At 37.8% G+C, this 24,453-nt stretch overlaps 1 protein-coding gene across 1 annotated transcript in view; it reads left to right on the top strand.

Annotated features, from left to right (window-relative positions):
• The window catches only part of LOC101481763 (polypeptide N-acetylgalactosaminyltransferase 10), an 87,534-nt gene extending 63,397 nt beyond the window's left edge, over positions 1–24,137 (top strand). The window contains exons 7-14 of the mRNA XM_004556819.2: positions 6,064–6,181; positions 14,414–14,521; positions 16,671–16,892; positions 18,510–18,626; positions 20,108–20,257; positions 20,702–20,936; positions 21,839–22,054; positions 22,139–24,137. Of these exons, the coding sequence (XP_004556876.1) occupies positions 6,064–6,181; positions 14,414–14,521; positions 16,671–16,892; positions 18,510–18,626; positions 20,108–20,257; positions 20,702–20,866 (880 nt within the window). The 3' untranslated portion in view covers positions 20,867–20,936; positions 21,839–22,054; positions 22,139–24,137. The remainder of the gene's footprint in view (positions 1–6,063; positions 6,182–14,413; positions 14,522–16,670; positions 16,893–18,509; positions 18,627–20,107; positions 20,258–20,701; positions 20,937–21,838; positions 22,055–22,138) is intronic.
• The last annotated feature ends 316 nt before the right edge of the window (positions 24,138–24,453 follow it).

The following is a 24,453-nucleotide window of genomic DNA, read 5'->3' as shown; positions in this document are numbered from 1 at the left end:
TTGTTTAGAATTTTTCACTTTCAAAATATTGTACTTCAAACAGTTACGTAAGATGCATTCACTCCTACTCCAGTAATGTTACTGCTGGATTTTTAAAAAGAATGGCGGAATCAGGCATATATATCGGATGTTTTTTAAAGTGGAGATCAGCTCTTATTTTTTTGTCTGCTTGAACATAAGTATTGATTACAGTAAAATATTTTTAACAAGGAATACTTTGGCCTACTAGCTGTTTGCTAAATTATGCTAGCTTAGCACAAGGCTAAGTTTATCAGATAAGCCAGTTTATGCAGAATATGAAAGTAACACAAATTATATCAAAGTTCTGTAATGCAAACTGCCCCTAACTATGAATACATTCATTTTTGTGGTGAAAAACATTTGTGTAATTTTGTATACATTTTTAACACTGTAGAATGTAAATTGATTCCACTTTTGTTTTTTCTTTAACTAAAACTGGTCCGTGTATTTAGCCATGCTGATGAACAGTCTCTCCGCCTCTAGAGGTGGCCTAATGCAGTCTTTTTATGTATTTTCTATGCTTGAGGTATCTGTGTGGGGTTCTGAGTCATCCAGTCATTGTAGTTCTAAGCACTTAATTTGAACGCAACCTGGAGCTAAAATAGAGGTTTGAATGTTAAGTAGATAGAGCGACGATGCCTGAGAACCTCCATCAGCTTGTAAAACTAAAACCTTTCACATGAGAGGTGAAAAAACATCTTCATATTCATTCATCCATCCATCATTTATCCAATTGGCTCACTTTAAATATTGACAACACTTTTTCCCTTCTGTATTTAGTAATGATGTACAGACATTTTTGTCTCTTACATTTATGTTCCCAAAATCCGTGCTCTCACACATCAAATGCTGCACTGGAAGTCAAACCCTCCCAAGAAGACACTTCACTGGTGCACTGCAGTGCTCATCTAACTATACAGAATATAGCAACAGATGAACTGAACCGTATGCTTAGTGGTTCTCTTATGTACGATCACACTGTTATAGAACAGCGCTTCACGAGTGAGAACATCTAGAGACAGGTGCCAGATGCCCATTTGTGATGTTTTTCCCTTATGAATATGTATAATCTGTGTTTTGTAGGTTTGGGACACTTTAACAACCACAGGAAACAATTTTTGAGGCTTTATGTTTTCGACTTGTCTGTCCCCTTCTCAGGAAGTCCTCAAGGGAGCTTCTGCAAGTTTGGCTCAAAGTTTCACTTGGACACAAGAATGAAGTGATTAGATGAACTAGAAGGATAACTAATAACCATTAGAATAACTCTGCTTAAATGTCAAAAAGTCAAGGTCATTGTGACCTCACAAAATACCGTTTTAGATGTTAAATGTAACATGTTACACACATGCACAGACATGCATGTAAAATGCAATTTGACTGGTTGGCATGCAGCAGCTTTTTGGTAATTCTGCTTTTATGACTGGAGCAAAACAAAAAAAATCCACTGGTTTCCCCTGCTGTATGTTGCCAATGTGTCCAAATGTGACAGTGTGAGAAAGAAAGATGTGTTTCTGAGGATAATTGTGACACGACAAAGTGCTGAGCTTTCTTAATTAAGACAGAAGCTGAAATTAGACTGGCAACTCCGTCTCAGCTCCTTTGCTTCACTTTGTCTCAGCTGTAATTAAGTCCTTACCCCCACATTTTTCCACACTGACTATGCTCATATTTACATTGATGTGGATTTAGACCAATGGTTTGGAGCAACACTTTTTTTTCAGGCAGCGTTGTGTAATTTGAGTTTTTTTTCCTTCTTGCCCTGTCGGATCAAACAGAATCTCTTAAATCTTGATTGATGTAGGCGTAAAACACTGTGTAAATAACTGTGTAAAACACCTTTTTTATTAATCCCTCTAATATAGTCAGTGTGTAGAAGACTGGTTATATATTGGGCTAAAAAGTATCATCATATCATATCATCTGTGATATGATAAATCATGATATGTAAGTCTTTGAGACTCGAGGCTGTTTAAAGGTCAAATATAAAGTAATGCAGAGAGAATCCAAACAATTTCCGCTTGACCAAACACTTAGTGTGGGAGGCTGGGTCCACGACTCAGCATTTTGAGTTTATTTTGTTTTTTTGAGTTTATTTTGTATTTCTGGTGGTTACATTGTGAAGTTCTTGTGTTATTATTCTATTTAGTGTTTAGTTAAGTTTTGGTGTAGTTATGTTTCTTCTCTGTCTCCTTGTTTATGTGTCTTTTCTGTTTTCCGTGCAGTCTGTCATGTGTCTCATGTCTGCGTGTTCCATGTTGTCAAGCTCATGTTGTCTTGTCTACGTCCCTTTCTTGTTCCTGTTTTATTGTGAAGAGTCTGGTGTTCCATGTTTAGTGCGTTTAGTCGTACTTCATCTCTGGCATTCAGGCTCATTTGTCCCCGGGTGTTTTCACTTCCCTCATTACCCTCCTGTGTATTTAAGTCCCCTGTATCCCTCTGGCTTTCTTGTGTCTTCATGCTCCTGCTCAAGTTCATGTTTGTGCTCTTGGTATGCCCCTGTTCAGATTTATGTTTATGTATTTGCCATAGTTTTCATGTTTAGCTCTAGCTTTTTCCAGTTTAGTTTAGCTTTTGGTCTTTGCCTTAGTTCACCATTGTCCAGTTGATTTCTAGGTTTTACTACCAGCCTAAATAAATGGCTCACCTTTTGTTACCCTTTTGTTTTGTCTTCCATACGTATGCTTTTGGATCCACTCCTCAAACACATTGGCCCACCTGACTGTAACACTTGGTGAACACGGGGAGGAAAAACACCCATTTAATAGGAAGAAACCTCTGACAAAGTAAAACATGATAAAACAGCAATTTAAAAATCTAGTTGATTGTTTTTGGCCTGAAACTAACATGACAAGAGAGGGTTGACAGCATTGCAATAGACAACAAATGTCCCAGGACAAAAAAGTGATTGTGCAGGGACAGTTTCCAGGCAAAATATTCTTATGCTGATAGGTTTTTGTGATTAAAACAACAAAAGGGGAATTTAGAGACCCAAGAGGCATACCAGTGTTTTGTAGGAAGCATCAAGCATCAGGTGACCTTGATGTGCTGGCCAAAGCAGGGATGGACCGAGTAAACCACCAAGTTTTCAGTATTTCGTTTAATATTGCTGTCATTGAGAAAGTAAATTGGAAAATCTGTTAATTTTATTACACTGCACTTAGGCATTCGTTTATCATGTGTGTGCATTGTGGAGCTGTGAGTGCTAATTTAGGGTAGCGTGCCCCACAGAGGGCACAGGAAGCATAAATGTTTTCATCACGCCAAATGGTTTTTATTTTAATTTTAAAAATGAAGGACCGTAAACAAGCTGCACGAGTGTTAGAGGCAAACCCGACACAGTGTGCCCAGAGTAATTATGATGTGTTAAAGACATTAAACAGTGTTGGAGAGGAGTACAGAGATTTCTGTAATCACTGCTTATTCATTCATTTAATTATTTTCACCCTTGAAGAGGGAAAACTGCAGAAACCTGGCTGTTATCACCAAGGGACTCATATCTGTGCTCACTGCTCACGAGGTGTGAGAAGCCCTAGAGTGTTTCTCACCGCTGACAGTACAGTAGCTGCACTGTTTGCCTTTAATTGATCCTCCTCAGGGACGACTTTGGCAAGAGCAGACTACCTGCTGGCTCACTCACCTCCGATTTCCACCTGATGAAAAGCTTGTAGCTATGACAACCTGCGTGTACCCGCGAGTGTGTGTGCTGTGATATTTCTGCAGTGAAGTGGACCGCATCTCGTTTGGGGGATAGAAAGATGAGAATGATGCGCTTCAGTGTTTGATTGATTTAGTGCTGCACCATTTGGGGTCAGGTGTTGAGTGGAAAGTTGTGGGTTAAAGATCGGATCTAGTTGGTGAAGTTCTTCACAAGAAATCTGACGTACTCTTGTGTTTGTGTGCCTACCTGCTGCCCCAGTTTTTGTGCCTCAGGTGTGCAGCAGCAACAATCATGTATAGCAGCCACATAACAGCTAACAAGTCTCGCGCTTAGCAGCACAGATCTTGACACAGCAGACAGAAACCACAGTGCTATAGTGGGTTAATTGGTTTTGTACTGTGCAGAGCATCTTCATTTTCTGGTGAGAAATGGGTGCCACTTGGAATACATGCACTCTGACTTACTGTCTGTATTCCTCTGAATATTCTCAATCGTTTTATTTTTGCTTCCAAAAGTCATATACCATTGAAAGCAATTACCAGCTTAGATGTTTTTTTTCTTCAAGGCCACAAAAACAGACTTTATGTGATTTTGGTCCAAGCACTGTTGGAGCTGTTTCAAAACTGTCATTTTCTCCTTATATTCTGTTAGCAGGTGGATGGTGAGCTTCGAGCCATTATACTTCTAACAGTTCCATTTCCGGTGTATAATTTGTTGACTAGGTTGCTTAGTTTTGCATTAAAAAATCTTGTGTAAATGTCAGAGTTCATGATTCCCATGAATACATACATACCAACACCACTGCAAGAAAAGCAGCTGTAGATTTTGCTCTAAGGGTGGCCTGAAGGGTGAAGGAGGGAGTCAGTCTGGTTGAAAACCTTCTCTAGACTCCACAAGAAAACTTTTAATGCCACATTCAAGCATATTAAATTTCCTTTACCTGTCCATTGTAGATTTAATTCACTATCAAGTTAGATGCTGAACTTTATTCATATTAGAAGGATGCATGTTTTCCTATACAATCAACTCTTTTTTTTCTTCCAAAGCATGTAGTTTCATTTTTTAAAAAGTGTTATTTTGTAACAGTTAAAGATGGAGCTGGTAGATTTTTGTTGGGAGTGGGTTAGGGTTAGGACAGGAATAGAAACGAGTTTATCAGAGCAAGAGCTCTGGTTGTGAACTTTGGAGACAACGTTAGTGAAGTGAAGCTGAGTTGGTCTGGACATGTGCAGAGGAGGGATAGTGGATGTAATGCATAGAGGATGTTGAATATGGACCTGCTAGGCACTGAGAAGGTTTATGGATGTATTCCTTTTCAACCTGTATGTTTTATAACCATACCTGGACTTGTAGCCAATGTTCCCTCTAAGCTGCGCACGTGCTTGCGCACTGCTGGCACAGTCTCTGCGAACAGAAAATCTGCGTTGTGCACACAAAAAAAATCTAATCTGAATTGAAATTAAGATTAAAACTTTAATAATTCTGTTTTGCGGTGTTAGTCAGTAAGTGACTGGCTGCTCATTAAAAGTAAGGAAAACCCTCGAAAGCACTCTCCACTGTGAGAACAAACAAAACCAAAAAAAACCCCAACCCTTTCCTATTGGTTGAAAAATGTGCCATGTCGACCAATCAAAAAATGAGATGTGAGAGATTTGTGACGTTTAGCGCAAATCTTGTGTAGTTAGTGTGTAGTGTAGTCAATAGTTTTGTTGTGTGTGTCAGAACAATGAGGCGACTGCTGAATGTTACAGGTGTTACAGCAGTGATACATCTCCTGTTGTCAGGCCTGCAGGTATCAGGCTGTTGTTCTCCTTTATCTCATAGTGGACAGAAATGATTTAATTTGTGTGGCATCAGACTTGATGCAGAACAGCTGATTGTTCTGTAAATAATTTGAAATGTTTGTTTAAAAAAAGTCTTGGCTGCATTTTTAAGTAAACAGCTGCAAAAAACTCAGTTACTTTTTTGAAGAAGTAACTATATAATTAATTGCCCAACATTGGTCATTATTTACTGTATTTTGCATTAAATAGAGCATTGACACGTGTAATACACGTCTTTTAACCATGTCATTTTACTCAACAAAGCTGCCCTAACTGACCTTAAGTACTATACTAACCTACACATTATTCATGAAACGGGTCTGAAGTAGCGCTGTATTTATATGCACTGTTGATAACATGTTTGTCATTTTGAATAAATCCACACTTCGCCTCATACAAAAGGTAGGGCTGTTAGATTTGTCTGTTTAGATGTTGTCCTTGGCAGGATTGATATTACTGTGATGCTTCTACTCTTTATGGATAAGTGAGGGGTTTTAAGTAAAAGCTGTTCACGAAATGCAACGCAAGCAGTGACTGTTTGTGTTACATTGGGTCTTTTAGGTCACCAGTGATGGCAGGTGGACTGTTTGCTGTGGATAGAAAATGGTTCTGGGAGCTGGGAGGATACGACACTGGTCTGGAGATCTGGGGAGGAGAGCAGTATGAGATCTCCTTTAAGGTAAATATGTATAGATAATATTATCCATTATATTATGTTTTTGACGTTAAATTGAGGATGTGAAGCCAGATTATATTCTTGCCTGTAACCTGTTTGTTAATGGTTCTGTATGGAGCCACTCTGCCATAGTTTTAGCCTTTCATGATTACATCAGTTCAAAAAAAAAAAATTAAATAAAAGATTGCCTGCAAATTAAAGGTGTTCCCAGACAATGTTATAATCCTTTCATTGCCCTCCGGCAAATCTATAAAATACTAAACTTTTTTTTTTTCAAAAGGACCAAGGGAGTTGTTTTTGTTCTGGCTTTGGGGGTCAAGCTGAGAGTGTATTTCTAATGTTTCCTTTTAACTCTTTTAAACACGCTTCAGCCACATCTTAACAAGCTCAGACAGCACTGAAAACACTCGTAATGCCTATTTACTTTTATGTCTACTTTAGCGTCAACGCTGTTGACAGAGGGGGGTGGTGGAGGTGGTAGGAAGATGTCCACGGGAGTGTTCTTCTCCTCTCACCAAACATTTCTGTGATCAGATTCATAGTAGAAGAAGACAGAAACACAGAAAATCCCTTTGTGTTTCTCAGAACCAGATAGAACAAATAGTTGTGCACACATTTATAACATCAGTATGTTTCTCACACCAGCTCAGTGAATCACTACACCAGTCCAGCCATTATTATTATTATTATTATTATTATTGTTATTATTGTTGTTATTATTATTATTATTAAAGCTTAAAGTTTGCATTATTAGAAGTATGGTCACTAGGACCGATGAATTGGTGCAAAGCACAGACTGTGGCCTATAAAAGATGTGTCCTGTGTTTGGAGGCTTTCATTTAGCTGTGTATCACTGCCAACTTGGTTGTTTTGGAAACAGAAGTAAAGTGAGCTTATTTTCATGAGCAAAAATCACTTGGAATAACTGAACATGAGATATAGAAATTAACGTATTTGGCAATTAGACTCAATTACACATGGCATAGCAGAACAAAATCCCAGCAGTTACAGGATTTACGATGGTGGTGGTGAAGATGAAGACTGAGGCTTGGGCGGAGCTCTGACTGAGGTGCTTGTGGAGATGAGTTGCATGAATGAGAGTTTGAAAGGGAGAAAGAAATGAACACACGCAGAGCCTGATTGGCTCAAGGGCAAGGAGATGATTGGACTAAAGTAATGATGACTGTGTTGAGATTGACGGCGTGGGAAAGTGGTAGTGATGTAATGAACAGAAAGCAGCTTAACACCCAGGAAAGCAGGCAGATGACTGATTAGGGAGCTTCCTTAGTGAATTTACGCATAAGCTTCATTTAGTATCAGAGTAAGTTCAGACCACGGTAAGTTGAGCCACTCGAGTGAAAGAGAACTACTTTCGGCTGCCCCTTTAGACACAAGGCATCACCACAGCGGGTAGCTTCTTTGATTTATCCCATCTTGATGCAACCCCAAAGGTATTTGTGTCTCCTCCTGGGATCAAAGCAGTTTTCTTTTCCTTGTTAATTGAATGTGTAAACCAATCACTGAACTGGACCTCTTGATTTTGTTCATGTTTTCATTCACATTTTTATCAATTTAATTATAAAAATATAACTAATAAAACATATAGTCTTTAGATACACTATATATTATGCTTTTGACTACATCTGCATCTGACTAAGCTTAGCACAAAAGTAAGGACATTTGTGTTTGGTTGATTAACACCAGTCTAATTATCCTTAAATGGTACCTCATTTGGAAAATTGCATTTGTGGGTTGAGAAGCAGCTTTGAATATGTGGGTTGCACCCATGAAAAACTTCAAATCAAAGATTCTATTGACTCCTGTTGGGTGTCATTTACTGGATTGGATTATTGAACTCTTAAGAAACAAGACATACTGGCAATTTACAAATGTTTTCATTTATTTATTCACTCAGTAGCATCTGGAAGAAACATTCACAGCCACAACAGCTTGGCACTTCATCCTCATGCTGGTCACAGATTGCTTTTGTCAGCATTTGTCACAAGTCCGCCAATGTTTTCGTGTGAGTTACAGATTAGAAGCACCGTTACTACAAAGAAATAATCAACCAAACACATATTTCTGTCCTTTTTGTGCTGTTTATATGCCCATAATTTTTAAAAATAACACTAAGACACTGTATAGTTTCTATGAAAGGTGAAAGCATCTACAGAATCCTCAACATTGTGTGTACCAGGCTGTAAACATGCTTTTTTTTAATCTTGATTGAGTTGGGTGTAGTACCTTGGGAGTCTGAAATGGGGAGACTTACCTGCTTTTGGAGCCAGCTGTAAATGGCCATGTCAGACAATGATTCTTTTAGCGCTTCTGTGCTGGCCTTATCTTTTAACTTAAGGTTTACTGGTTAGAATTAGATTATAGCAATGCGCTCATTTGTCAAAATTTTTGGTTTCTGACTCCAAAAAACAATGATAAGAACAACCGTCTGGGGTCTAAATTTCAAGAAACCAATGGGTGAAGTCACTGTAGGTATATAAAGTTGTGAATATAAGAGAAGGAATTTGCCCAATGCTTACCATAAATGACAACACTATACAAAATAAGAAGATGAAGAAGAGGAAAACTGATGTACGGATGTCTGGGTGGAAATAAAATCGGTTTCTGAATGACTGATTAATTCCAAAAACCAAGGTCACCTATACCTGGATACCCATGCGTCATGATGCAAAAGTATAATCCATTTTTAAAACTATAATATGATGGATTGTACTGCAGTTGAGTGTCTTTAGGTCTGAACAAAAGGTGAGGATTAGAAGCCGGGCATGTGAAACAAATGATAGGCCTAGACTAATGCCATCAATGGCCCAGGGCTGAGCCTGGTGAGAACAGCTTTTATGTTTTAATACAGTTTTCTGTCTAACTTAAGTAATCATTAAGATAATACCCTTTACCAAGGTTATTATTTTGGTCAAGATTATCACTATTAATTTTTCCTATTAGCGCATGCCTTGCTGTGCCTCTTAAGTCTACTTTATATGCTCAGATATTCAATTTGGTTTCCTTTTTATTAAGATCCCCATTAGCTGATATAGTGCAGACAGCCAGTCTCCTGAGGTGAGAAGATTAACAGGCTCTCATACTAATCCTTACAACCAAACTGCTGCTCCCACAGACAGCCGGGCCCTGCTTGCATGTGAAACACAATTACTTTACTCAGTGGTACAGTTAATCTAAAGCTCCATCCTGGTGACAGCGGTGTGGGAACACCAAGCATTTCCAGCTCACACACCAAGATAATGTCAGAACATAAAGGCCCAAAGAGCAGAAGCAATGTGACCTCACAGCGAGGGTGAGAGGGACAGTGCAGGCATAAAACCAACTGCGGAGTCTTTATATTGCTTCGGACGAGCTTCATTTATGCAAACATTTGGAGACAGAGCTGCTCTGGAGGCAGAAATAATTAAACCTCCATGGATGGAGCCAGAAAAGGGGTATTTGTTCAAAGAAAACATTTGCCAACTTCCAAATAGTTGGCAGGGTAAAACTTTTCTAAAAACATAAATTGAAAAAAAAATGTTTTTAAAAGAATGTTATTTCATATTTATGGATTTAGCGCTGGATGGACATAGACAGCTACAGACTAACTTTTCTACCCTTGCCTGTGATAAAATCATCTTATTGAAAGAATAAAAAGTACACTGGCTTTCTGGTTCTTGTTTCCACGGCAACATCATCAAATAATATGTATTTGCTCATATTATGTTTGATGTGGATTTTTCCCCTTCCTGCTTATTATAGTTTTTTTTATATTGGTCTTTGGTCAATTAAATTTACTTGTGATTTCAGAAAATCACAATAAAAGTCAACTCAAGGGATGAGATCTATAATATAGACAGAAATATAACTCATCCCTTTGGGGAAACACGTCGTGATAGATAGAAATAAAATAATAAACAGGACAAGCTCAAACTTTGGAACAGAGAAAACGTACAGCTAATGGATGGAGAGTAAGAGAAAGGAAGAGATGGAGAAGTGCTCAGGATGCCCTGTAGCAATCTATAGTAGGCCTGCAAGGTAATAGTTCAGGTGACCCTGGTCCAGCCTCTAGTTGGTTGAAGAATAATGTCAAAAGCTGATGTTCTGTTTTGTCTGCTCACTGTGAGGTTTTCAGGATAAGATTGGGCAAATTTAACTTGATTCTGGTTTTGACAAGAAGCTTCTGTTGGGGAACTAGCTCTCTTTCTAGGTCTTCTTAAGACTCTTGCTGCAGTGTTTTGGATCAAGTGAAGGCATTTCAGAGTGCGTTTAGGGCAAGCAGATTACAGTTGTAACAAATGCTTGGACTAGTTTTTCAGCATTACCCTGAGACGGGATGCTCCCATTTTTATAACGCTGTGCAGGTTTAAAAAAAAAACTAAAAAACAAAGAAGCTGTGTGAGTGAAAGGACAAATCTCAGTCAAAGACTGTTCCGAGGTTCCTCAGCATGCCAAGGTAATGCCATCCAGTGTAAATCTAGTCCAGGTGTCACGCCAGACTCATAAGGCATCTCATAAAACATCCTGTTGAAAGAAAACACTGACTGACACACACACACACACACACACACACACACACACACACACACACACACACACACACACACACACACACACAAACAAAAAAACCACACAAGGTCAGTCCATTCAGATTGTTGTTCTAGTCCCAGAGCATTAAAATGCAATTGATGCTATTGTATACTGACTTTAGATTTAGTGCTGCGAGCATTTTGTTAGATCATTATTATTCATGCAGTGGAAGCAAAACACATGACCAGGCCACTGAAACACAGAAGAAAATCAAACTGTATGCATTCATGTTTTATTTATTCTTGGACACGAGTACAGACAGCTCAAGTTCTTGTTGCACTTTAAGTCAGTGCTGGATTTTTTTTCTTGCAGCAACATATTTTATTTATGCATTTGGAGTGAATTCAGTGGTTCTGTAGTTTCTTTTCTTGAACTGAGCTGTGAACACTCATGTGAGCAGAGAGACTCTAGCTGTACTAGAGTGACAGTGATAACAGCACAGGGTCATGAGAACTTCATGCCTGGACGATATATGAGTTTAATGTTACTTGGACCGTGAAACACATTTTCATGTGACGAGATTACACGCCTCATTAATGAAAGTCGAGCTGCTATAGAGGAACATTAACTGGCCTGATAGCGCTTTTTCTTTGTAGATTTCTAGATAGTCAGTGGTTTTGTCTTATTGTTTTAATGTCTGTAAGCTTAGTCTGCAAGTTTAATTAAAATTTGAGCCCCGAATGTGTTTAACCTCCTAGGACCTGGCGTTCACATATGTGGATATCACATTTTGGGTTATTTAGACCAAAACAATCAGTTTTGCTCTACAAGGGCCTGGTATCCACTTACGAGGACATTATGCTGCTACCGTTCTATCTAAATTTTATATGAATATCCTCATATGTAGCTCTCATTTTTCTTAGAAACAAAAATTAGGAAAAAAGAAAAATCTGGCAATTCTTTATTTTTACATTCATTGGGTCCCAATCAGCCCAAATATCAAAGAGAGATTAAAAATGCATGCCATGGAAGAGTTCGGTTCTTAGGAGGTTAAAGTTTGAACCTGACATAGAGAGCCAGAGTAGGTTTTATGTTTTGGCTTGAGCTTGACTGTTAATTCCTGCCCTTGGAAACGGCAGTTGGCAAAACAATTAAACATGTTAATGTTTAATGAACGTCTTCATAATGAAAAGCAAAATACAACTTTCAAGCCATGTGTGCCAAGGTTTATGTTAATTGCTTTCAGAACCTGAAATATTTACCTTTTGTTGCCAACCAGATTGTCAGTTTAATATTTTTAGACTGTCAGAATAATTCAAAGTATATCAATAATTCACTGGCACACATTAGTGTCTCAAAGTTAAAACCCAACACAAATAGATTCATGTCTTTATGGCGGTTCCTACGGGATAGGTATTTCATCTACTTGTATTGCAAAAGCGATATTAAAAACTGCTAGAAGAAAAAAAAGTGTTGCTATGCAGGTACTGCTAAAAATCTCATAGAGCAGCCCGTAGAAAATGATTCATCCATTGGAAACCAAAAATATTTTTAATGTATTTTAATCACTAAAAATCCTTGAATAATAATCAAACTTGTTTGAAGTTAAACACTAAACATTCCTTGAACATTTGGGATTCAATTACCGGCTTCTATTTTTCCTTGCCTCCTGTAAATTCACTTAAATTTTATTTGTTCGGCACCAAATCACAAGAACAGTGGCCTCAAGGCAGTTTTTTGCAAGGTAAAGACCGTACAGTAATTCAGCTGCAAACCTCAGAGTCAGACAATCCCCAATGAGCAAGCATGTGGCGACAGTGGGAAGGAAAAGCCCCCCTTTGGCAGGAAGAAATCACCAGCAGGCTCAGGGAGGGGCAGCCATCTGCTGTGACCAGTTGTGGGTGAGGGGATGTAGACAGGACAAAAAATAAAAAACTCATAATCATAAGGTGAGAGTGAGGTCACTTCAAAATCCACATTTCGAAAAATGTTTTTCCTCACATAATCTACAGTTTGTGTATGCTAGCTTATTGATTTTGGTTCTAGACCAGGCCATATGAAAAGCTGTGCAACAATAAAAACATCTGGCAGAATCTCAGATTTGCACATGGTGCTTTGATCCACCAGCAAAGGTAATTCTGTTTTTGCTCTGTTTTATTTTGATTTGCTTAAAAGTTTAGTTTTCACTTCCCCATAAGTTGCTGGCTAGGTTTAAGAAAAGATCAGCTTTTTGTTTATTACATAAACACCTTAGCAGCATTAACATTAACTTTGAAAAAATCCATTAAATAGTTCATTTAAATGTAACAGCAAGAGATTCTTTAGAAGCATCCATATGTGACATGTTGCTACTGAGACATGTCTGAGTAATACCATAACTCAGTGCCAAAGGACACTGTGCATATTTTTGAGATGCCTGTGGGTTTGATGAATTGACAGCACTTGATGACTTGGAAGGACAACTAGCTGATATTTCAGTCTTCAGCATTTGAGATGCAATCTGCTCTACGTTCCTTTATAGTTTCAATGTTATCATCTCTGCAGGGTGGGAGCCACTGAGCCACACATCTCAGGAAACTACAGAAAAAAATTCTTTGTATCTACACATCTACATATGAACTGCTGTGTAGTAATAGGTTTACAGTTAGAGATCGGCTCAGTTCATTCAAAGGGTTTGCCGCGATCCTTCAACGATTTAAAAAACGCAAACTAATGAAATGTATGTCTGTATAACTAGAAGTGATGTATAAAACATGTTCTTTTCCTTCGCTCATGTCTAAGTTGTCAAACTTTCCCCACGTTTAGCCTGTTTAGTCTCATATTAGCAGACTTTTTTGCAGGACCAGCAGCACCAAACCACTCTTTCTCTCTGCCTCTCTCTTTGGCTGTCTTCAAACTTGTGTTGATAGTATTTACTTATGTTTCAAATGAGCTTCTCATTTCTATTCATTTAGTTTTGCTAAAACAAAACCCATTTTCCATCCTGCCTGCTGTATTTAAGTCTTTCTTTTATTTCTCGCCCCTTTCATAGCCTCCCTTTCTTCTCATGGTCTGTTTTCCTCATTGAAAGCCAAGTAAGCAAATCATCACAGTTGCCTTTGTTATTGCTGGAGGATTAAAATGAAGACACACTGTTGAATGTCTCTGTTATGTCAGATAGACAGCTAAAAAGAAAAAGAAGCAATGATGCTTTGTTTTTGCTTCAGACAACACTTCAGACAAAGGTACTTAAAAGCTATTAAAAAAGTAACAAAAATGTTGTTTTCCCATAAAACGGCAGAAGTTTTAGTAAACCAGTTGTGTTTTTTGAATACCAACAATATTCTAATAGTGTCGTAACATAAGCATTGTATCAGTGATTTGTCAGAAAGACCTTTTCTCATCTGGTCCTCCTTCTTAGGTGAAGTCAGGTCACCATCTTGGCATAATTTGTTTTTGTGCCCCCTGCCTCCTCTGCTCTGTCCTCTCATCTTTATTACATCTTCTCTCTCCTGTTGGTCTCCCAGGATTTATAAGCCTCTTCGAATCACTGTACCTTATTCCTCCTTCTGCTCAGCCATCAGTCTTCTGCTCATCTCTGTCGTCATCTCCTTCCTTCACCTTGCTTTACCTTTGTGCATCTCTTTGAATCTTAAAGAGCAAAGCTTCTAAACACCATAAAGATTCATCAGATGAAAGTATTCTTTCCCTCTCTTTGTGTCTCTGAAGCTGTGGATGTGTGGTGGTCGGATGGAGGACATCCCTTGCTCCAGGGTAGGACACATCTATAGGAAGTATGTCCCCTACAAAGTGCCTGGTGGGATCAGCTTGGCAAAGGTAATTCTTCTCACTATGTGCAGTGGATCAGTGATGGATTTTCTGCATACTATAAAAGCTAAATACACAGGCTCTAACATTACTTCTGATACATTTAAGTCATAGAGCAACAATTTATTGTATTCTATAAACTAGTAGAGAACTAGTCAATGAGATAAAAAGCCTGATCAATTAAAGAAAATCCTTTTTTCCATTCCAGGAGCTCCTTTTTTCATTTTTTAAAAGACTAATAATTCTGATTTTACTGAATTACAGTAGTATATGGTAGTATAATGCTATAATATCCTAAGGAGTACTAGAAGGAGTATTCAATCTGGATTATGGTGCATCCCATCACATGCTCGCTCACACTCACCACCCCCTACCCTTTAAAAAAATTCTTATTGTTGCCAGTAAGATTTTTAATAAGGAATGAATGATTAACTGTCAACCAGCATGCTTCAAACAAGAGTAAACATTTAGGTAAACAGATTTTTGACAAACTAGTGTTTTGTTGTATTCACACTCAGGGTTTAAAAGCAATACAGAAACATGATTTTTGGATCTCTGCTAATTATGACGTTATATGGAAGATGGGATGTTTTTAGTAGATATGTGTATGTGTAAGTGTGTATTCATAAAAGTACACACACACACACACACACACACACACACACACACACACACACACACACACACACACTGTAGCAACTTCTGTGCCTCTGAAGTCCACTGAGCAGTGAAGCTGAATGCATCCCTGCCTTTTAAATGAACCTTTAGCTAATTAACCCCAATAAACAAGTAAACAGAAACATACATTAACCCTGCATGTAAACACACATGCTATACATTTGCATGCACACACAGAGTGGTGCAGGGTTTGTATTTTCTGCATCCTCTGCTAAGTACACTACTCTTTCATCTCAGTGTACTTTACAGTCTGCTCAGCATTCACTCATAAAAGACCACCAGGCAAGAGGCAGAAATATGCAGGGTATCCACTATCTACAACTTATAGCCTTTCCAGGTGCTACTGTGAAGAATGAGCTTAAGTTCTTTTGTTATTTTTTTTTCAGCACCTACACAGAATAGGAAATTGTCTAAAAGTGCTTAATCATCTGAGGTGTAGCCAAACACCATTCATTATGTATGCCTCTGCTCTCAGCCTGAAACATGGCTCGGTATAGCTCAGTGTGTAGCTGAAAGTAACTGGCTTTGTTTTGTTTTTCTGAGGAACAGTCTCTAACTTAGCTTCATTGAAATGTTGATGTCCCTGAATCACCTGACCCTTTACATAAAAGCGGATAGTTCTTTTTTTCCCGTTTGTTGAGGTATCATTTCAATCAAAGCTGAATCAAAGAGAGCACTCTATAGGTCAGTTTCAATATATGTAGCTCAAATACAATGGTCAAAAACGGCAGCAATAAAATGCCGTTGTCTTGGCAGATTCCTAGAGACAAATATACAGTAAAAAAAAAACCCAGCATACTAGGTAAACATAATTCACACCAGTCCATGGCAGCTCTCCATATAATTGGTCTCACTGTCAGGAACTAAAGGACCTATACTAGGGTACTTGTTTGCAGGTGGAAACACAGACAGCTTCAGAATCCATTGACACAACACATAGTTGATGCATTAAAGCAGTGGTTCCCAGCCTTTTCTGTGCCACGGACCGGTTTATGCCCGACAATATTTTCAAGGACCGGCCTTTAAGGTGTTGCGGATAAATACAACAAAATAAAACTAGTACCAAAAAAAAAAGAAGGTTTATTCATAACACACGTGAAAAGATGGAGGAAAACCGAGTTAACAATAAAAACGATAACAAAATAATGCTGAAAACCGTTAAAAACCCTGAAAACCATACATTTCACACCTGAGCCTCAACTGTCGCGGCTCGGTACCAAACGACTCACGGACTGGTACCGGTCCGAGGCCCGGGGATTGGGGACCGCTGCATTAAAGTATAAAGCCACAACAAATTGAAGAGAATGGGAATGTTAAAGTTTGCATTACTCATAAGTGGACCCTTAAACCTTTTTTATGACTCCCATTATTGATAATGTGTTAGAGGTTCCTATTGTGTGAAATTTGAATTGTCTGCTAACAAAAAACTATTTTAAAGAATTAATCCAACCATGTGAAACTCCTTTTAACTTGATTTCAGAATCTAAAACGTGTAGCAGAAGTTTGGATGGACGAATACGCAGAGTATGTGTACCAGCGTCGACCTGAGTATCGGCACCTGTCTGCAGGTGACATGACAGCGCAGAAAGAGCTGAGGACCCGATTAAACTGTAAAAGCTTTAAGTGGTTTATGAATGAAGTGGCCTGGGATCTTCCCAAACACTATCCACCAGTAGAACCTCCTGCTGCTGCTTGGGGAGAGGTAAGAGCTGGATTAGTTCATGAAACTGCTTTCATATATGTAGAGAAATTAAATAAATAGATGTATGCATAGAGATACAAACTAAAAAATAAATGAAAAAACACATCTGGAAAGGTTTTTGTGTGTACAATGAATATGGAATCGCTAAACTGAATACATGTCTGCAGTTAGATGTCATAATAAAAAATAATAAATACATTTTAAAAAATCTGTGAATCCAACTTTGTTCCCATTGTGTTTTCATAATTCCAGAGACTATACAGGCATAGGGTATGTTTCGTGTTTGATTTTTCATTTAGAATCCCGGACAAGCCCCCAATTGTAACCAGCTGGCTCAAGGAACATGACTCCACACAGTCACATCTAGCTGCACTTGGTCATACATGTGTAACATGCCTCTGACATCTGCTGCAAAATTCCCTATTTCTCCAATCCATTAACTCCCCTTTAAATAGCCGAGCATCCGCCTGTAGCCACAAAGGGAATATTTACTAATCACTCACCAATTTTTGTACGCAAACTATTTGCTGAAAGTAATTAGCTCAGAACCTGGATGCTAAATTGTATTCTGCTGCTATAAATAAATTCAAATAGATATATTATATAATACTGCGGTGTGTAGCTCAAATAAATCATTTAGTATCAGAAAACAGACAGTTAATGAGCATGTTTCAGTTGTGCTGCAGAGAATATTTTCGTGGCAAAAGCAAGATGAATAATTATATCAAATCAAGATGAAAATTATTACAAAATGTATGAAAATTAACTCTGCGTAATGAAAAGGTCAAAGTATTTTTCCAGCTTTCTTTTGAAAATATCGTCATCTTCTAGTTCCCCTGTTTGTTGTCTGGGAATCATGTTTCATGCCTTAGGGCTCTTTTGCTAACTCATTTCATGGAAAGAAAAATTAGTGTATTCACAATATTCAGATTCTGCTCTCAATGTACCCAAACTGAAGCCACAGAAGTAAAGCTGTTGGAAATATGAACAACTCTAGTTACCCTATCCTATGATCAGCCAAAGCCAAAAATAATTTCTTTTAGGAACAGATTACCAAAGTTTGAAATTTTCAACAGACTTAACAAAAATCTATAATTTCACTGTAAAATTTCATCATGAATGTATTATGTGACTGTAACAAGTTCACGAAAAACTAGCTTAAGGCAGGAAAATCGTTTCTACTGGTTTCAACTTGTAATGTTTTGAGGGTTTTTTGATTTAAGAAAAATAGATTACTGATAAGAATTGTTAAAAAGGTATAAAGGATTGAGGTATGCGCTAAAGAATTCTCAGTGGTATAAAAAGACAAGAAACAGTGATGAAACACGTTTGCAATAACACACTATTTTTTAGTATTTTTAACAAGCTGCAATTCCTATCGGTGCCTAGTTACACTCCTGGAAGGCAAAAAATGCCTCCAAGCCTTTACATGGGAAGTGCACAAAAAAGAACTTAAGAAAAAAGATAAAACTGAAAATCAATCTGCTGACTACAGTCAGTGTATGGATTTACTTGTGTAGGACTAAGAGCGGAGATTATACTGTGTATTGTAATCTCAGCATGTTTATGGGTTTCTGGTTTATGTCAGTTTATCATAGTTATATATGTGCTTTTCAGATACAGAATGTGGGCAGTGGAATGTGTATGGAGGTCAAACACTTTGTGTCAGGGAGCCCCATCCGCTTGGAGAACTGTGTGAAAGGCCGTGGTGAGGTGGGGTGGAGTCACGGACAGGTAAGGGCACCCTCTTAAATGAGCTTATTGGGTTTTCAGTTCATATCCTAAAGCCTCTGAGATGATGTTCTAGCAACATGATGGGTTGTTAACAAGCTGTTTTTTTTTCAGGTAAATTATTTTCATTTGTTTTCTTACTTTAGTAGCATGTTAATGAAAGTGTGTTTTTACCAACAAGGTATATTAAGGAGGAAAAAAAAACTAAACAGACAGACAGAAAGTGGACCTTTTTAATGTCATGCTATTCATTTTTAGCCAAACCCTAATTGGGCTAAATTAAACAAACAGCAAATAAAAAAGAAAATTAACAGGTGGAGAAAAGACGTCGGTGTCAAAATAATACTGCAAAAGAACGATCATTTGTCCCATTATTTAAATTGTTATATTTGAATTACATTTGGCCCTGTCATTTTTATCCTATAATTGTACAAAATTAAGTCTAATCACTTAATTGAGATACATTTTAATAGTACTATTAATTCAATTCAATTCAATTTTATTTATATAGCACCAAATCACAACAAAAGTCACCTCAAGGCACTTCATAGATACAGAGAAAAACCCAACAATCATATGACCCCCTATGAGCAAGCACTTCGCTGACAGTGGGAAGGAAAAACTCCCTTTTAACAGGAAGAAACCTCCAGCAGAACCAGGCTCAGGGAGGGGCGGGGCCATCTGCTGCGACCGGTTGGGGTGAGAGAAGGAAAACAGGATAAAGACATGCTGTGGAAGAGAGACAGAGGTTAATAACAGATATGATTCAATGCAGAGAGGTCTATTAACACATAGTGAGTGAGTGAGAATGAGTTACCTCATTCTAACTTTTGCAAAGTGATATGCTTCCCTGTGGAAAAACAGCTTGTTTTTTCAAAACTTCTAATTAGAATGTGGTGACCAAATGTGTACAGTTATCACATCCATAACATTTTGCAGCTTGTATGGTCATAGGGTGCAGTCCATATGTTTTAGGATGGCAAAACATTTTTCTTTTAATATCAAAAGTTCAATAAAAATAAAAACTGGATTTGATTCCAAATGTTGAACTTGGATTTGGTAACAGATCATAGGAAATGAACTCTTAATGGGTGAGACAGTAAAAACTTTAGTGACAAAAGGAAGTGATTCATATGTGTACTGTATATCTTAATTGATTAAGTGTACTGTGGTTTTGTACAGCATTACTACTAAAAAATGTATCATCATCCACAAACTTATGGACCTGAGTGTAAATGTAACCTCCAACTATTTGGGCTAGATCGATTGAACACTGATGTGGAGAAACTATTGTATAAATCAAATAAATCCAAAATGCTTATTTTATCGGCTTTACTATCTCTACACCATGTAACACTGCAACACTACCATAATAACCCCAATTTCAACAAGAAAATCAATCTGACAGAAAAAAAGGTAGAAATTTCACGTAGACAAAGGAAGGACAGTCAGATGTTGTTACAGCTCAGATGTGCTCCCTGCAGGTGTTAACATTTGGCTGGAGGGAGGATATCCGGGTGGGTGACCCCATACATACAAGGAAGCTGTGCTTTGATGCCATCTCCCACAGCAGCCCAGTCACCCTGTATGACTGTCACGGCATGAAGGGAAACCAGCTTTGGCGGTACAGAAAGGTATGATGAACAGAAATAGAGAAATTCTAGAGTTCACTGCTTGTAGAAAATTAGTGTATTTACTAATTCATCCTATTCAATGCTCTCCAACTGTCCTGGCCTTAGGAAGGTTTTATATTTGTTAAAAAGTCACCAAAGTAAAAATAAAAAAATAAATAAAAATTGAAATGTCAAGTATTTCAGTGTGTGCCTGGTAAAAGGTCGATAGACACTTTAAATTTTGCAGGAGCAAAGTGTAACATCCTGCCGGTAGTAATGCGTACATATGCCATATAGAACACCAACAAGTTTGAGAAATAGGTTTAATCGTTGTGGAGTATAAGGCTTTAAAATGTGTATTAATCACAGAGTATTAGATTTTTCTCTTTGTATAAAGAAGGAAATAAATGTCCTGTGAAGAAGTTAGCTTCTTGTATAATATGTATATGTTTATCTTTCCTCCAGGATAAGAGTCTGTATCATCCCGTCAGTAACAGCTGTATTGATAGCAGTCCGAGTGAGCGGCGAGTCTTCATGAACACGTGTGACCCTGCCTCTCTCAGCCAGCTGTGGTTGTTTGAAAGAACCAACACCACTGTGCTGGAGCACTTCAACCAGGGCACCAACTGAGCTTACTGAACAGTGAGATGACACGTCTTCCAAAAAGAACGATCATGACTCAAAGGTCATCTTTGTTCAAGTGAGTCTTTCTGAGGGAAGAGATGTTTGATTTTGTTTTGAAATGGACAAATTACTTTGCTTTTTAATTTCTCACACTGTTACTGTAGTGGCCTGAAGACTCGTGAAATTATTGGTAGTACATTTTAGAGTATACTTTTATGTTAAAAGTGGTCCTTGCCTGGCTGATAAACATAAAACACCATACAGGGTTGTATGTGTTGCTTCCAGTAGTTATGTTTGCAGCCAGCATAACCGGTGTAAGGCAACAGGGTCAAGGCTCACTACAGAAGGAAAACATGCTCATAAATCATAAAGCCCTGGTCACACAGACCTTGCTGCACCTGGGCAACCGTCAGTCAGTAAGGAACCTGTGTGTTCCCCAACCAGTTTGCAAGTGGTTGCTGGCATTCCCTAGGTGAAATTGGTTGCAAAAAGATACGGTGCTGTACCGAAAATCTCTTCGCTATAGCTTTGTTCTCTAGCATAATGCTGGTGTCTTATGTACTTTGCATGGAAGATGCTGATCTGCCTGCAAACATTTGCCAAAACTTCACAGTTAAACTGTAAAGTGTGCGAAGCAAACCCAAAATCATGGCCGTTCACACTAAAAGTAAAAATCGTGACTTTTTGACTTTGTGGCCTGCAGTGTGTTAATCCTATGATTGATTTTAAAGAAGTTTACTCCTTTAAAAAATATTTATATTTCATGTCGCCCAATGTGATGAACATTTATTGATGCAACTTCAATAATATTTAACAACGGTGAAGAAGCTAGACATGAAACCACCATTACGATTATCATTAATGTTTTGCTAGTTTGCCTTTTTTTTAACTTCCTTAAGGATTACCCAGTAAGCCTGTTAAATAGAGCTATAATGGTCTCAGAATTTATGGAACCTGTATATCTTCCCTTTGTTTCAGTGTTGTCAAGGTATGAATGAAAGCTACAAGTGAATAAGACACAGCTTTCCAGACATACCCTGTGGTACAGTGATCTAGTGCAGTCCCTGAGAGCTGAAGAGCTGGTGGGACCACAAGCAGTGACATCCAGAATCCAATCATGAAGCGCAAGCTTGTCGTGGGAAAGGAGATAAAAGAAGGACATGCTTGCCTGAGCACCAGCACCCGAAACGCTCAGTGAGTGCAAAGACACAGTTCATTTTAAAATGCCTATTATAAAATCTGTGATTTTGATAATATTTTGATTCTGTTTATCGTCAGGATGGGAGAACGATGGTGAGACCTGACTGCCTTGTGGAAACCCTGAAAATGTGGAGCTTTTAAAGATGGAAGACTTGGACCTCAAAAATGTATAAGAGGAAAAAACTTAATTTGACTGCGGTAAAAATACTGATACTGATGCCGATACTGCTGGATTTAATGGATGAGCTATCCAGTTTTTATTTCATTTATTTATATATTTTTGTCAATGCTATCTTTTTACTCACGGCCCCAAGTTCTTTAAAGGCACAACTTGAGAAAATGAGGAGGGACAAAATCCTGCACAGTGTGTAGATTTACTAAAAATATACTTTTTTCAAAGGCACAAAGACTTTAAAGTGAACTTTTTTGTATAATGTTATAAACAAACTAAATATTACGTGAACATCATTTCAAAATGTATTTTGTGTTGTCTGGTAAATTACAGGTAAAAACTTCTTTTTTAAAATTATATTTTCATTAAATGTTCTGCTATGCTAAACTACTACTGAAGCAAGGTTAAGCAGTTTTCTCATGTGTACTGATTAACAGTTGTAAACCAACAGATATTTATGCCATTTACAGAAAACAAAAGTGAAGTTGCACTTTGCTTGTTTGCATGTGTTGGCAATTCTCTAACAGCTAAAGGAATTCTCAGGGTACAGCCCTGTCTCCCAAAAGTTTCATTATCATTTTATTGTTGATTTCTAAACAAAATGCAAGAAACCAGTGTGCACTCTTTTAATTCAATTCAATTAAATTTTATTTATATAGCGCCAAATCACAACAACAGTCGCCTCAAGGCGCTTTATATTGTAAGGTCGACCCTACAATAAAACATACAGAGAAAAACCCAACAATCAAATGACCCCCTATGAGCAAGCACTTTGGTGACAAACCTCCAGCAGAACCAGGCTCAGGGAGGGGCGGCCATTTTTTCATAAACACATCTACAGATCATTCGGTCAGAGAGGTCCAGAATTGGCAGCACAGTGGTTTACAGCATAAGATTTTGGGTTTGTACCTCTCCGCATGGAGTGTGCATGATGTCCACATTCTTGCATAGATTTTTTTTCCAGGAGCTCAAATCTGTTCAGATCTCTATCATCAAAAAATATGCTATTTTTAGTCGATAGTAATAACTATCTTCATCTAGGAAACTCTTGCAAACTGGATTCAAAATCTCGGGATTTCAGGACTCTGGTGCACAGCCTGGGATCCTCATGCAAGGACCTGCTGACTGTTTTCACCTCATGCTTGGAGACTAAAAGGGACTCTGCAGTTGTGGAATGACCAGCCGAACTGAAGCACGCTACATAGTTAGCTTTAAGAAATATTGTTAATTATTTTTTAAAATATTTTTTTCTTAAATACACAGTATTTTATTACTGACTTTGCACTTGTGTATCGCATGATTCTACTGTAAGTTTTATTACCCTCTGCTCTTTTTATAGTTTATCAGCGTGTTTTTATTGTGTATAAAGCTGTGAAATGGTTTTAATAACTGCTATACATAGTTAAGTTGTCTTTCTTACTAAACTATTTTTAAAACTTAAATTGGAGCAAAGGTTTCACTTTTGCATTGCTTTTTAAAAAATCTTTTGCCATTTCCACTAGTTTAATTTCACATAGTTCAGGTTGAAATAAATCATATCACAACAGTGGCTAAGTTAGAAGCTTCACTTCCATTTTCTCAACTATCATAGTGATGAGTTGTCTCCACCATCAGCTGCAGAAAAACATGACATTTTAGAGAAGAAAGAAATAAAAGACACATATGCTGATTACTAATTTACTTGCAAATGTGACACATGAGAAATTGCATGCAGAGAAGAGAAAATTGTATAGTTGTATAAGAGTGTCATTTTTAGTAGACAAGCCTGCAGGCAGAATATGTGCGTCAATAAAATGCGTATCAGTCAGTGGTGCCAATAAATGGTATGCAAAACAGGCAGAACAAACAACAGAAATCCATTCATGTAACTGAATAAAAATACAATGAACAGAAGAAAAAAATCTACTCAAAACTAAGCACTGTGTTCAACCTGTTGGATAAATTCAAATATGTCCCAAAATAATATGCAAACATTGTTGCACAAACTATATGACTGAAAGGAACAATCATACCATTGATATACCCAATCTGTGTGAGAAACTAGTCATTTTTTAACAGAGAGAATATGTTCCCGGCTACTCTAGAGTAACAGGCAACCTATGGATAACCTATGATCAGGCAGATCCTTGACTCAGCACCTGTATATGTCTGAAAACATCTTATTGGAAATCTGATAAAACAGAGGTCACGCAAACTCATCATCTCTGCTCAGTCTGGGGAT

Source organism: Maylandia zebra, linkage group LG10, assembly GCF_041146795.1.
Source record: "Maylandia zebra isolate NMK-2024a linkage group LG10, Mzebra_GT3a, whole genome shotgun sequence".
Taxonomy (NCBI): domain Eukaryota; kingdom Metazoa; phylum Chordata; class Actinopteri; order Cichliformes; family Cichlidae; genus Maylandia; species Maylandia zebra.
The sequence above is the reverse complement of the archived record's forward strand: the minus strand, read 5'-3'. Positions and strand labels throughout refer to the sequence as shown.